Source organism: Schistocerca nitens, chromosome 6, assembly GCF_023898315.1.
Source record: "Schistocerca nitens isolate TAMUIC-IGC-003100 chromosome 6, iqSchNite1.1, whole genome shotgun sequence".
In the NCBI taxonomy this organism is placed as follows: Eukaryota; Metazoa; Arthropoda; class Insecta; order Orthoptera; family Acrididae; genus Schistocerca; species Schistocerca nitens.
This window is the reverse complement of record NC_064619.1, coordinates 392,081,491-392,096,076: the sequence shown is the minus strand read 5'-3', so window position 1 is coordinate 392,096,076 and position 14,586 is coordinate 392,081,491. Positions and strand designations below refer to the sequence as shown.

Sequence of the window (14,586 nt, the reverse complement as noted above, 5' to 3'; positions counted from 1 at the left end):
AGGCATCGAACCGCTACAACAATGTCCTCCAAATAGTTTGTACATGAAGAGACTTTGGTGGTTAATTGTTCATGGACGCGGTGAAAAATAGCAAGAGTGGAAGTGCTGCCGAATGGTAGCCTATGGATCTGGAGCAGTCCCAGGTGAGTGTTGATCACAGAATATTGCTTGGACTGCTTGTCCATTGGTAACTGTAAGGAAGCCTCACTAAAATCAATCTTTGAAAATGATCTTCCCTGTTCCAATGTGTCATTAATTCCTCCAATCATCAGAGAGGAAAATCCATGACAGTTCACGGGTTTACTGTGGCTTTGAAATCGGAACACAGACGTAAACCTCCTGATGGCTTTTGGAGTATGATCAACGGGGATGCCACTGACTTGCAGAAACGAGTTGTATCACACCACTAACATTTCATTGTTGCAGTCCCTGACCAACCTGCTTAAGTATAGCATGAGGGACAATCCTGGGCTGCGCGGTCAGAGGGGTGCCATGTCATGAATCGCGTGGCCCCTCCTGCCGGAGGTTCGAGTCTTCCCTTGGGCCTGGGTGTGTGTTGTCCTTAGCGTAAGTTAGTTTAAGTAGTGTGTAAGTTTAGGAACCGATGACGTCAGCAGTTTGGTCCCTTAGGAATTCACACACAATTGAACAAGTGACAATGCTGGAACGATGAAACCATAGTTGTGCATTGTCTTTAAGAGTAATGTGCACTTCAAAATCTTTAGTCCTTCCTGGTCCTGGTTAATGAAGTTCACTATATTTATGGTACAAGTCAGAAACATCAGTATGAGGCAGTGAAATCCTGATTTGTAACACATTGTCTTGCATCACAGGTTGAACAAATCTAAGTCTAAATCAAAAATGTTTGCACTGTTTCTAGAATAGTACATGAAATGGAACACACTTTGCAACATCATGAAAAGTAGCTGGCAAACTGCAGTTGCCAAGTATTGGAATTGTGTGTCCATTATAAAAGGGCAATACAGAAGTAGAGTTCTGTAGCTGTAGGCTATTGATCATTTCGTAGGTGCCTTTTTTAATTAGGGAAACAAATGCACCTGTGTCTAACTAAAATTTATCTTTTGAACCACTCGTAATTGGACAAAAAGTTTGTGGCTGTAAAGGCAGTGCCGACACAACATTCACTCGCTGAAAGCCATGCTGTAGTTGTGCAGTACCCCAGTGTCCGTCCTGGCTGTGTTGTTAACAGATAGTCTGGATATGGCCTTGTTTACCAAACTTAAAACACTTTGCATCACAACAATGATAAAGCTGTTCTATCATGATTTGAAAAACACCGAGGACAAGACTTCCTCACCTTTTTCTGAAGTTCACCTCATGTACCACATGGCTGAAATGTTTACTTTTACTGTTAATCTGAACCCTGTTTTAATTCACTTTATCATGAACTTTAGACTGAGGGCCTTGTGTTCTGTGAACAAGAGAAATAGACAGAGCCTCAGAAAAAACTTCAGTCATGTCCACAATACTTTAAGTCTCTACAGCAGATAAAACTCTTCAGATTCGGATCTGGCAGTTTTAGGCTACTGGCATCTAGGTGTACATCTTGGAGTGTTACAGGTTAGGTTTTTGGTTTATGGTGTGTTCTACTCCTTACATACTCTGCCACCTGGTTGTATGTATGTGCCAACTTTTCCTTGCAAATAATTTGTGGTTGCTTTTCTTGTTCTTGGAATTAATTGCTTGAGAGGACCTGCTTTGCAGTGCCACTAGACCATAAAATGTGACTCCAACTTTTGCACATAGGGTGGATGGTGAACGAGAGTCCAACTTTTCAATCTGCTAATGAACAGTTATGTGACAACTCTTTTGTATTGTAATTACAGTGTCTTTTTCTATACAGTTACTTTTACAGTTGCAAGTGATACAGATTGCTAATATGTCTTACATCACAACAGATAACATGTAGTGCTGTGCTGGTTGGACAGTAGATACTCAAATGACAGTTCTCTTCTTCATTTGTTTGGGCGTTAACATTCTTGCCCAGGCACTTTTCTCTGTGACTTCCAAGGCACTGCCAAGCTGCAATGCCAGTGCATAAGTGAGCCTCCAAAGCATGTGGAGATGCGCATTCACCATCATGCCTTTTCAGTATGCTGAGATGACTTCATTTTTGCATCCTCCTGCACATACACCAAGCCAGAGTGTGCATAGTGGGATGTCCCACAATTGACAACTACATAAACATTTTTTTTTTCCACAAACATTTTTCATCAGCTTAGGTGGATAGGCAAATGTCCAACACATTCTTTCAAGGCTGCATCTCGTCTCATAACGTCAGTGTAAGTTAGTCCACAAGAACACTTGAACCTGCAATGTCTTGTTACCACTTTGAGTTGAACAATCCACTATTTAAATGACTGTTCAGACACATATATCTGTACAATGTTTGTCAATTTTATGAATGAGTTCCTCATAACCAACATCTTCCAAATGATAGTTGGGTAACAACTTTATGCATAAACGATGCACATCAGCTCTGACAGTGATAAAAAAGAAAGTAATTTGTGCTATACCTTTAATGTCATATACTATGAAGTGTGCTTCAAGTTGGACATGGTATGTGACCAGTCCTCTTTGTTACTATTCAACTGGCAAAACATCGGAGCAGCAACCGGTCATGGAGCTGCTTGATGAAAGTAAGATCATCATCTGTTGTACACTGTGCAACAGTTATGTCTGCTGTGCCTGAAACTGAAAAATTTTGTTTAGAGACAGTACTTGTGGGGACTCATAAATGCTTAAACACTTTACAGGGGTACACAAAAATGTTAGAACATTATTGCCACCATTTCTAGCAGTACACCAAGCACTTGTATCGAGTGTGGGAACCATATCGTAGCCGTGCGATATATTTGGCGGGTAAGACGACGCACTGAAGTACAAAAATGGCTATCATTGCCACATTGTAATATACCGTATTTACTCGAATCCAAGCCGCACTTTTTTTCCATTTTTTGTAATCCGAAAAACCGCCTGCGGCTTAGAATCGAGTGCAAAGCAAGCGGAAGTTCTGAAAAATGTTGGTAGGTGCCGCCACAACTAACTTCTGCCGTCGAATATATGTAGCGCGACAGAGGCATGCTTTGTAGGCACAAGGATAAATACTGGCGCCAAAACCTCTGCGTCAGTAAATAAATTAAACAAAAAAAAGGTGGAAGACGAGCTTTTTTTTCTCCGCCCCGAGTTTCAACCACTGCATTTTCATACATTATCCAACGAAGTAAATACAAATTCCGTATTGTTCATCTTCGAATGTAGCAGAATTTCAATGTACTGCGAAAATCCGACTGGCAAGACTGTTTGGGATTGTCAATATGGCCAACTCTACGTTCTGAATTTTTTCCTACCTGTGAGAAGAGATGGTTGCTAGTAGGAACCTGATGAAATGTGAATCACATGCAGTATTCTCTTCACCATAAGAATAATACGAATATAAACATTTTGCCATGTATTCTTTCGTGTTTGCTGCTATCTCATTTAAATCCTGTCTGCCCAATAAACTACGAAACTGGAGTGAGACAACAGCAAACGCGGAAGAATATACGTATCGTGTCATGTTTATATTCGTATTATTCTTATGCCTAGTAGTGATAGTCAGAAATGAAGCACGGCAACTGACTAGATTTATAAATCTAAGATGACCAATTTCTGTGCAGAATTTGATGTACTAAAGAAGCGGCCGCAAAGATTTTCAAACGGAGAAAAATTTTCGCCTAACTCTCGTTCAGAACATGTTCTATCATACGCAGTCTATTATTTGGTTCTTGTTGATCATTATCAAAGAAAGCAGCAGTGTAAGTAACAACAAATAGCAGTCTTTTGCCATTGTTTCGCTAATGAGACAATTCCTCTCTTTCTTTTTATTGTAAGCGGTGGTAGCGCATACAAAAGCAAGCCATGCCGCTAGTGGCGACAGGCCGTAAACAAGCACTATCAGAATGCGACGAACAATGCATGACACAGTACAGTAATGAATTTTCAGCTTAGAGTGACGTATACACCTATAACAAACAAAACGGCACTTATCAGATCGAAGCAAAACAAGCAATCGATTCGAACCAGTCGAAGCACGTGAAAAAGGAAGGGTACTCGTATAAATACGGACGGAGCGCGTGACGCATAGCAATGGCTACCTGATAAAGCTTAACTGCTAAGCTTACGACTCGAACCAAACGACTGTAGCTGTATCGTCATTCATTCGACCTAAATTGTGTCTCATATGACAATGGACCAACTTTGTTTCGATTTGGAGGTGCGGTCTAAAACTTTACTCTCCCCTTGAATTTCGAGTCTCAAATTTCAGGTGCGGCTTACATTCAGAAATTTTTTTTTTCCTTTATTTCGAGTCTCATTTTTCAGGTGCGGCTTAGATTCGAGTGCGGCTTAGATTGGAGTAAATACGGTATTGTAGCAAGCCTAGGTTTATTTATGGAGGAGGTCAATCAAATACTATGACACACACAAATTATTAGACCACTTTATTAAAATTTGAGCAATCTAAAAGACTTAAATTGGAAACAATCCATATTGACAGGAGTGTCACAATTCTTATCGCTTGACACAATAGAGAATGATAGTCACTTCTTAATGTATAGTTGACTCCAAACTTTTGATACACAGATATGCCTTATACATTGAAGTGCCAAAGAAGCTGGATGGGACACAGTATCTCAGAGGTAGCGACGAAGTGGGGATTTTCCCATACGACAATTTCAAGACTGCACCATGAATATCAGGAATTCAGTAAAACATCAAATGTCCAACATCACTTTGGCTGGAAAAAGATCCTGCAAGAACGGGACCAATGACGACTGAAGAGAAACTTTCAGCATGACAGAAGTGCAACCCTTCCACAAATTGCTGCATATTTCAGTGCTGGGCCATCAACAAGTGTCAGGGTGCAAACCAATCAATGAAACACCATTGATATGGGCTTTTGGAGCTAAAGGCCCACTCATGTACCCTCGATGGTTGCACGACACAAAGCTTTGCACCTTGCCTGCGCCTGTCGACACCGACATTGGACTGTACGGGTATGGAGACAACCTCAGGATTCCATGGGCCCTGCATGTCGGCAGGGAAATGTTCGAGCTGATGGAGGCTCAGTAATGGTGTGGGGTGTGTGCAGTTGGCATGATATGGGATCCCTGATACGTCTAGATATGACTCAGACAGGTGAGTAAGTATCCTGTCTGATCACCTGCATCGATTCGTGTCCATTGTGCTGTCCGACGGACTTGGGCAATTCCATCAGGACAATGCAACATCCCACATGCCCAGAATTGGTACATAGTGGCTGCAGGAACAATCCTAAATGCTTCTGCTGGCCACCAAACTTCCCAGACATGAACATTATTGAGCATATGTGGGATGCCTTTTAATGTGCTGTTCAGAAGAGATCTCCACCGCCTTGTTCTCTTACCAATTTATGGACAGCCCTGCAGGATTCATGGTATCAATTACTTCCAGCACTGCTCCAGGCATTAGTTGAGTCGATGTCACATCGTGTTGCGGCACCTTGGTATCCTCGCAGGGGCCCTACACGATATTAGGCAGGTGTACCAGTTTCTTTGGCTCTTCAGTGTAGTTCTGTTAGATCGCAGATTATGCTTTTGTTGTAGGTGATGATTATAGAGTGGGGCTGAGCGGCATTGCGCTCTTGTCTTAAGTAAGCTTCTGGCAGTGGCAGTGTATGGAAACTCAAGGGTGTGTCTATGCCGATGTCTCTCATTCGTTTCTGTGCCTGGAAATGACTATCTTTAGCTTATGGTGCTGTTGTGAGGTACCAGCTGTCACCTGGGACCTCACGCTTTGGACAATACTGCACTAATGTTAATACTTATAGTACAAATTTGTATTTGGAATTTCAAAATGTTTTTAGCTTTATTAGACTTTATACTTTAAATACATGTGTTTTACTATTACTAATGTTAAATCTGAATACACAGATGAAACTTCAGTCAAAAAATTGAAAAGGAATTATAGTACCCAAATACATAAGCAAACATACGATCTTTCAGTTTTATTTTATAGCCATTTTACATCCTGAAGAAACACATAAAACACTAGGTCGAAGCAAAATTTAGCATTCATTGTGCAATACAGTGTGGTACAAATTGAAACATGGGTGGAGATACCAGTCCAACAGACGCTCAGATACATTTCTTGATATACCTGCAGGAGAATCATTAATAGCAACACAATCTGTGAAAATAATGATAAACATATGCAGCAACTCATCTTTTAAAAAATCTACAATTACTATTTTCATTTCTCCTCTTCACTGCACATTTTGAATACAGAATCAACACAAAATAGAGAGATGTAGTATTCATGCTTTTGGATGACTAGAGAAGACTCCTTTATGTGCCTATGTAAGGTTTCGCATATGAGAATGCTATTCACGAGTACCTCAAATAGTTCATTTATATTTTAAGTTACCTCTTGTGATCTTCAGCTCAGAGTAATCAGCGAATCCCCAACTAATTGAATATTCTTCTTACCTGTAGAATAACTTAATTTTTACTAAAAACCGGACTTAACAACTCTGATCTCGGAAGGCTTTTCTGTGCCTTTAAATGCAACACACATTAGATGATAAGTATCTTGTTATAGGGGACTTTCTGGGTAACAAATAACAATGATTTTTGCATCTTTTTTCCTTTTTCTTTTTTTCCCTTCTTTACATACTGTACATATATACGTGACTGATATAAACTTCAGGTCATTGGTATTCCTTGACAGCGTGGCTGGCGCAGAAGACTCTTTGGTGCCTTTGACTACTTTGCCCGTCAAGGCTCCAAGTACATCTTCAATTCTCTTGTACCGGAACAGAGACCAGGCAGAATACCTCATGTAAATGATAAAATACACAAAACAGGATGTGTACCCTAACAAAGCTCCTTACATAATAATTAAAACTTTTTATTCTGAATGATTATCCTGGATAACAAAAATGCATATAATTCTACTAATAAAGCTTGTTCATTTATATTCAAAATTACTACGGGCTTTCACTTACACTCAACAAAATTGTTTTTCCAAACTTTGCTTACAAAATATCTGGAAAATCTCGTACTGTTACATACATTTTGTTGTGGGGTGATTCGTTTCTCTCTCATCTCTGTTCTACCTTGAATAAGAATCTTTATTTAATAACTGTCAACAACAATATATTGCCGGCAGCTGATTATATTTTTAAGTCCCTGAAATCTCATTTAAATAAGCTATTTGGTTCTAGACATTACCAAATTCTTGCCAAAGGATAATTACTTCTACATGGGGGATATCAAACAATGGAAAATCCAGGATGGAATAATGACAGAATTATGAAAAGGATAGATTGCTACTCACCATTTGGTGGAGATGTCAAGTCAGACAGGCACAACAAAATGACCAGTAAACACATAAGCTTTCGGTCAGAAGGCCTTCTGAAATGGATAATATACACACACAAACATTCTTGCAAACACAATTCCCCCTCCCCCCCCCTCTCCCCCTCCCCTCTCTCTCTCTCTCTCTCTCTCTCTCTCTCTCTCTCTCTCTCTCTCTCTCTCTCTCTCTCACACACACACACACACACACACACACACACACAAACGACTGCCTCTAGCTGATGGTGTCACACTTCAAGCATCTGCGCCTGTGGTGGGAAGCAATCTGGGTGGTGCCAGTGAGAAAGAGGGTGGTGTGGGGAGAGGGAGGAAGAGCAGAGTACGGGTGGGGGACGGTAAAGTGCTCTTTGTCAGCCAGGTGCAGTCAGGAGGTTAGACGGAGGATGGGGCAGGGAGAGCAGGAAGGAGAGAAGTAAAAAGGCTGTAGGTCTCCTTGTAGAAAAGGAGACTGCGGAGTGGGAACAGGGTTGGGTATAGGCGGCTGAAGGACAATGACTAATAAAGGTTGAGGCCAGGGGGGTTACTGGAATGTAGGATATATTGCAGGGAGAGTTCCACCTGCTCAGTTCAGAGAAGCTAGTGTTGGTAGAAAGGAGTAAGATGGCATGGACTGTGAAGCAGTCATTAAAATGAAGAATATTGTGTTGGGTAGTGTGCTTCATTTTAAAGACTGCTTCACAGCCTGTGCCATATGGCTCCTTCCTATTAACACCAGCTTTTCTGAATTGTGCAGGTTGAACTCTCCCTGCAATTTATCCTACATCCCTTTAACCCTCCTGGCCTCAACCTCCATTAATCATTGTCCTTCACCCACATATCCCCTTACCTGCTCCCATCCTACAGCCTTCTGTTCCACAAGTACAACACCCACAGTCTTTCTACTTGTCTCCTTTTCCTCTCCCCCTGCCATCTGTCTAACCTCCTAACTGCAACTCCTCTCCACCTCATTCCTGTATTCTCCCATAAGCAGCACCTTACTGTCTTCCATCTGTACCCTGATCTCCCTCACACTACCCACCCCAGCCTCCTCCTTATCCCCACCACCCAGACTGCTTCTCCTATCCTGCGGAGTTACTTACAATCTGGCCCCAGCAGCCTGAGACAGTGGTCCTGAGTGTGTGAGCTGCGTTTGCATGAATGTGTGTGTGTGTGTGTGTTGTCTATTTCAGAAGAAGACATTCTGGCTGATAGCTTATGTGTTTAGCAATATTTTTGTTGTTCCTGTCTGTGACATGACATCTCTCCTATATGGTGAGTAGCAATCTACCCTTTTCATAATATTGTCTGGATAGGGATGGACTTATATGAGTGGATAATGGATTTAAAGTCGGCAGGACATTTTGAAAGTTAGTCTTCTATTGTAGCAAGGTGACAGGTGTGTATTTATCCCTTTACAAAAGTATGCACAATATTCCTCTTCTTCTCCGAAGTATTTCAAAAATTACATAATGACTAAGAATGAAATTATAATGAAAAGATCTTAATCTGCTTACAGGCGTTGATAAATATCAACGGGGACAGTTGAAAACTGTGTGCCATGACCAGGACTCGAACCTGGGACCTCGTGCTTACATGGCAGACACACTATCCGACAGCCACTGAGGACGCAGATGATAGTCCAACTGAAGGGACTTATCTCTGGCATGCTCCCCATGAGACCTACACATTTTCAACAGTCCCCGTTGACATTTATCAATGCCTGTAAGCAGCTAAAGGTCTAGATTTCATTATAATTTCATTATTCGAGAGCTGCAAGATCACCAATGATGTCTGCACAGATACCAGTTTCATATAGATAAGGCTTACCGGCCATTGATCGTCTTCAGTGCGGATGCACTCAAATTGCCCGAACTCCTATGGGAATCGGTAGATTGACTGCATGAGTAATGAGTGTGGTGGGCAGGGGCACGACAAATCTAGTGTGTGAACAGAAAGTTGAAAAGTGTGGGTCTCACAGTGAGCATGCCAGAGATAAGTCCTTGCAGTCCCGCCATCGTCAGTGTCCTTGGTGGCTCAGTCGCATAGTGTGTGTAAGCAGGAGGTCCCTGGTTCGAGTTCCGGTCGGGGCACATATTTTTCAACTATCCCCGTTGAGATTTATCAACAACTGTAAGCAGCCAGAGGTTTAGATTTCATTATAATTTCATTCTTCGAGAGCTGCAGGATCACCAATCATATCTGTACAGATACCAGCTTCATAATGATTAAGAATCGCACTTCTGATAGCTATGTATGCTTCCATTCAGTGAGATTTTTTTAAAAAATTTATTATGTAATGAAGCATTAGAAAAGCATTCACTTGCCTTTTAAACAATATTTACCTTTCTCGTTCAGTAACATGACAATTTTTTCACTGATATAGATAATATAAATTTAATTATGATATTAAGTACAAAATTTGAAAACTCAGCTAGGTTTTGTTGCTGTTCGCATATCAGTGTACTGAAATAACCATATCCAGTTATGTGAATAATTAGCATTTAATTAATTTAATTATTGGCACTGTTCTAGCTCCAAGCCTTCTTGCTTGTAATTGATGACATAATGGCTGGTTCATCAATGCGCCGAGGAAGACCTTGCTGGTACCGCCAAAATGGAATTGGTCTGGCAGGTATTAATGATGGTTTGTTATTGGAGATGGGCCTGTACCAGTTGCTGCGAAGATATTTTCAGAACAAACCATACTACATGCAGGTTGTTGAGCTTTTCCATGATGTAAGTATATTGGCATTTCATTTTCGGTGGAGACTTGAGGATGTAAATTTGGTCAAAAGCACAAAAGGAAGAATATTACTAAGCTATTCTCTTAAATAAAATACACTCACTTACTGTGTGTTGAATAAGAGTAAAAATATAATTGCTATTAAATTTTTGTAAGATAAAGGTTGTTAACCCTAACTGGGGCCCCTTTTCTTAAAGCTCCATTGCTTTGACTGCAGCTTGTGAGGTGTGCAAAAAATGCACATGCTGGTATTATTTTGTTTGTTGCCTGCCTATTGGTAGGTGTTACCAATTAATGAAGAGATACCGATTTGAACTGGATAGAAAACAGCTTCATGGCATAACATGACTAAAAAAAGAAATCAGTTGATTGGACACGTCCTAATGCATCAAGAAATCGCCAGTTTGGTTATGGAAGAAAATGTGAAATTGTAGGCTTAGCTACAGGAACATGCTCCAGTGGAGGTAGGTTGCAGTAGTGATGCAGAGGTGAAGAGGCTTTCATGGGGTATACTAGCAGAGAGAGAGAGCAGCAGAAACAACCTTACTGTCTTGAAACTGGATATTAAATGCAATAATCGATGAAAAACTAAATGTCTCTAGCCTCTCACATTCTCTGCCATTTCTTTTTTCCAAATGTGTTAGTTCAGCATCAAATTAAATTACCGTAAGTTGAATAAATACAGAACTGCTCTCATAAAATGTACCCAAAAGGGGGCAAAAACTGTAATTTAGGATAAAGTTGGACTAGTTTAGCCAATAAATAAGTGAGGTGATAAGCTTGTGAGTTTGCGACGTGGCAGTTATGTTCACAATATGATGGGTCATCATTTTCGTAAAACCATTACGTCATTATCCCTTTGAAATGCAATGACAAGAACCGAGACACCAATTTCTGGAATCAAATTCCATGTTACGAAACAGCTGTGGCAGTATGATGATGTCGTACAATGAACACTAGTGATAGTCAAGAATTTCATATTTAGTAATTTTTTTTATACAGAAAGTTTGTAAAACACCCCCCCCTCCCCCCCCCCCCCCACACACACACACATATGCACACACTGGCCTATATTTATGTAGAATATCTACTGAAACTGATAAAACAATGGAAACAGTTTCGGGAAAGATTAACTGAATATATGCTCAAATAGAGCAAAAACTATTTGTATGTAAACAAAATTGATTGTCAGAAAGCAGAGATTGCTGAAAATATGTTCAGACCATAAAGAAGAGAGCTATTTAATGGCTTATAGATAAATATATGTACAGAAGAAGAGCCAAAATTTTTGAAGTAGTCACACTACTTTGGCATCGCTATCCCTTCAGATGGAGCTGAAAATGAAATGTGTGTATGGCATATTTGGCCAGAAGTTGCCTTCCGGGGAATTCGGCTGCCTGGTGCAAAGTATAGTTACCTTGTTCAAACTGTGAAACTGTCCTCAGTCTGTGACCTTTTTACTCTCATCTAATGTTGAGCATATTTTTTCACTTAATTTATTGGTGGCACTTACAGCATTTTTTCCATGTTGGAACCCAAACTGGTTCTTAAAAATTATGCCATTTATAGTAAGAAATTTTTGAATTTGTTTTGCTACAGTCTTTTCAAAAACTTTAAAGAATACCGGCAGAAGAGAGATCGGGCAGTAATTCCCCATATCTTCTGTTGATCCCTTTTTGAATAATGGGTTTCATCTCAACATATTTCAGTACATTTGGAAAACATACCCCCGCAAAAGATTGGTTTATAATGAGTGACAGTGGTTGTGAAATAATTATGTGCACGCTTTTGGTTACAGGAATGTTTGTTTAATCCCAACCATATGAGTTTTCCCCTTTGGGTGATTTTTCTCAGACTCTTTAAAATGTGTGTTCTGGTTGTCTTCCAAGTTTATGAAATTTGCCTTGTTGTGATAGGCTGCCATATCTGCATGCAATATTGCTACATTTAAGACTAATTCATTGAAACAATTTGACATCTGAGTTGGTTTTATTATATCATTTTCAAATTTAGTTTTCAAAATCTCTTGGCTTTTGGCTTTGGCTCATAATTCTGACCGAACAACTGACCACATTGCTTTTGTCTTATTTGTGTATTTGAGAATAAATTGTATTATTTGCCATTTTTTTACTTGCCACTACAACTTCCCTGAATACAGCTTTATAATATTTTATACATATAACAAAAAACAGGATTTTTATTTGATTTTTACTCATTGTGTAGTTTATTTCTGGCACTAGAAATTTTTATTTCTCATATAATCCATTTAAATTTACTACATATTTTCTTTTGACAAGATCTAGGTTAAAACATGTATTAAATATATCTAAAAACAATTTTAAAATTTGCCAAAGTTTATGTTACTTGAACTGTAGTGTTCTACAGACCAGCTTACAATACTTAGTTTATTGCAGAATAAAAATGTATTACTTTGCCAACATTCCTTTCCGTATATACTCCTGTAGGCTCTAATTTATTTGCTTTTGAAAACTCAGTACACAGAACGGAGTGATCCAAGATACATAGGTTTAAGCAGTATTTGTTTGCATTTTCAAGTTGGTAGTTTATAATAATGTTACCAATGCAGGTCACTGATGTGTGTTTTAGCATCTACAGCAAAGTTGAACATGAAATCAGATTTCTGAATTAAGTCAAAAAATTTTGCAGGATTACTGCTTCCAATTAACATATTTATGTCGAAGTCTGCTGCAGTTACAACTTTTTTTTCTTATTTTCTTTCTGAAGTTTTTCCAGGAGACATTGAATTTAGCTGAGAATGCCTTTGTTACAGTACATCCAGGGATTCTGCAAACTGCTACAACCACTGTGTTCAGATCTCTTAACTCTATAGAGTAACTATCAAACACATTCTCTTCATTTAAAATTTTAAAATTTTGTCTTTTATAACTTACTGAGGAGTCAACAAGAATGCATGAGCCTCCATGAGATTTGTTTCTCCTACAAAAGCTGTTTGCTACCTTAAAATTATTAATATTATTTAAAACTTGTGTACAGTCTTCTGTTAACCATTGGTCATTTAAGTAGGTTATTTTGCTATCTGCACATTCTGAAAGTAGAATTTTAAGTTCATCCATTTTAGAGTATATAAGGTTTGGTAGGAAAAGGGAGAGAAGGAAACATAGTAGGTGAATATGGATTGGGGGGAAGGAATGAAAGAGGAAGCCGCCTTGTAGAATTTTGCACAGAGCATAACTTAATCATAGCTAACACTTGGTTCAAGAATCATGAAAGGAGGCTGTATACATGGAAGAAGCCTGGAGATACTGACAGGTTTCAGATAGATTATATAATGATAAGACAGAGATTTAGGAACCAGGTTTTAAATTGTAAGACATTTCCTGGGGCAGATGTGGATTCTGACCACAATCTATTGGTTATGAACTGCAGATTGAAACTGAAGAAACTGCAAAAAGGTGGGAATTTAAGGAGATGGGACCTGGATAAACTGAAAGAACCAGAGGTTGTAGAGAGTTTCAGGGAGAGCATAAGGGAACAATTGACAGGAATGGGGGAAATAAATACAGTAGAAGAAGAATGGGTAGCTCTGAGGGATGAAGTGGTGAAGGCAGCAGATGATCAAGTAGGTAAAAAGACGAGGGCTAATAGAAATCCTTGGGTAACAGAAGAAATATTGAATTTAATTGATGAAAGAAGAAAATATAAAAATGCAGTAAATGAAGCAGTCAAAAAGGAATACAAACGTCTCAAAAATGAAATCGACAGGAAGTGCAAAATGGCTAAGCAGGGATGGCTAGAGGACAAATGTAAGGATGTAGAGGCTTGTCTCACTAGGGGTAAGATAGATACTGCCTACAGGAAAATTAAAGAGACCTTTGGAGAGAAGAGAACCACATGTATGAATATCAAGAGCTCAGATGGAAACCCAGTTCTAAGCAAAGAAGGGAAAGCAGAAAGGTGGAAGGAGTATATAGAGGGTTTATACAAGGGAGATGTACTTGAGGACAATATTATGGAAATGGAAGAGGATGGAGATGAAGACGAAATGGAATATAAGATACTGCGTGAAGAGTTTGACAGAGCACTGAAAGACCTGAGTCAAAACAAGGCCCCGGGAGTAGACAACATTCCACTAGAACTACTGATGGCCTCGGGAGAGCCAGTCCTGACAAAACTCTACCATCTGGTGAGCAAGATGTATGAGACAGGCGAAATACCCTCAGACTTCAAGAAGAATATAATAATTCCAATCCCAAAGAAAGCAGGTGTTGACAGATGTGAAAATTACCGAACTATCAGTTTAATAAGTCACAGCTGCAAAATACTAACGCGAATTCTTTACAGACGAATGGAAAAACTGGTAGAAGCCGACCTCGGAGAAGATCAGTTTGGATTCCGTAGAAATGTTGGAACACGTGAGGCAATACTGACCTTACGACTTATCTTGGAAGAAAGATTAAGAAAAGG

The 14,586-nt window shown here is 39.5% G+C and overlaps 1 protein-coding gene across 1 annotated transcript in view; it reads left to right on the top strand.

Moving 5' to 3' along the window:
- LOC126263031 (farnesyl pyrophosphate synthase-like) overlaps positions 1-14,586 on the top strand; it is a 52,033-nt gene that overhangs the window by 24,647 nt on the left and 12,800 nt on the right. The window contains exon 4 of the mRNA XM_049959999.1: positions 9,930-10,133. Coding sequence (XP_049815956.1) covers positions 9,930-10,133 — 204 coding nt within the window. The remainder of the gene's footprint in view (positions 1-9,929; positions 10,134-14,586) is intronic.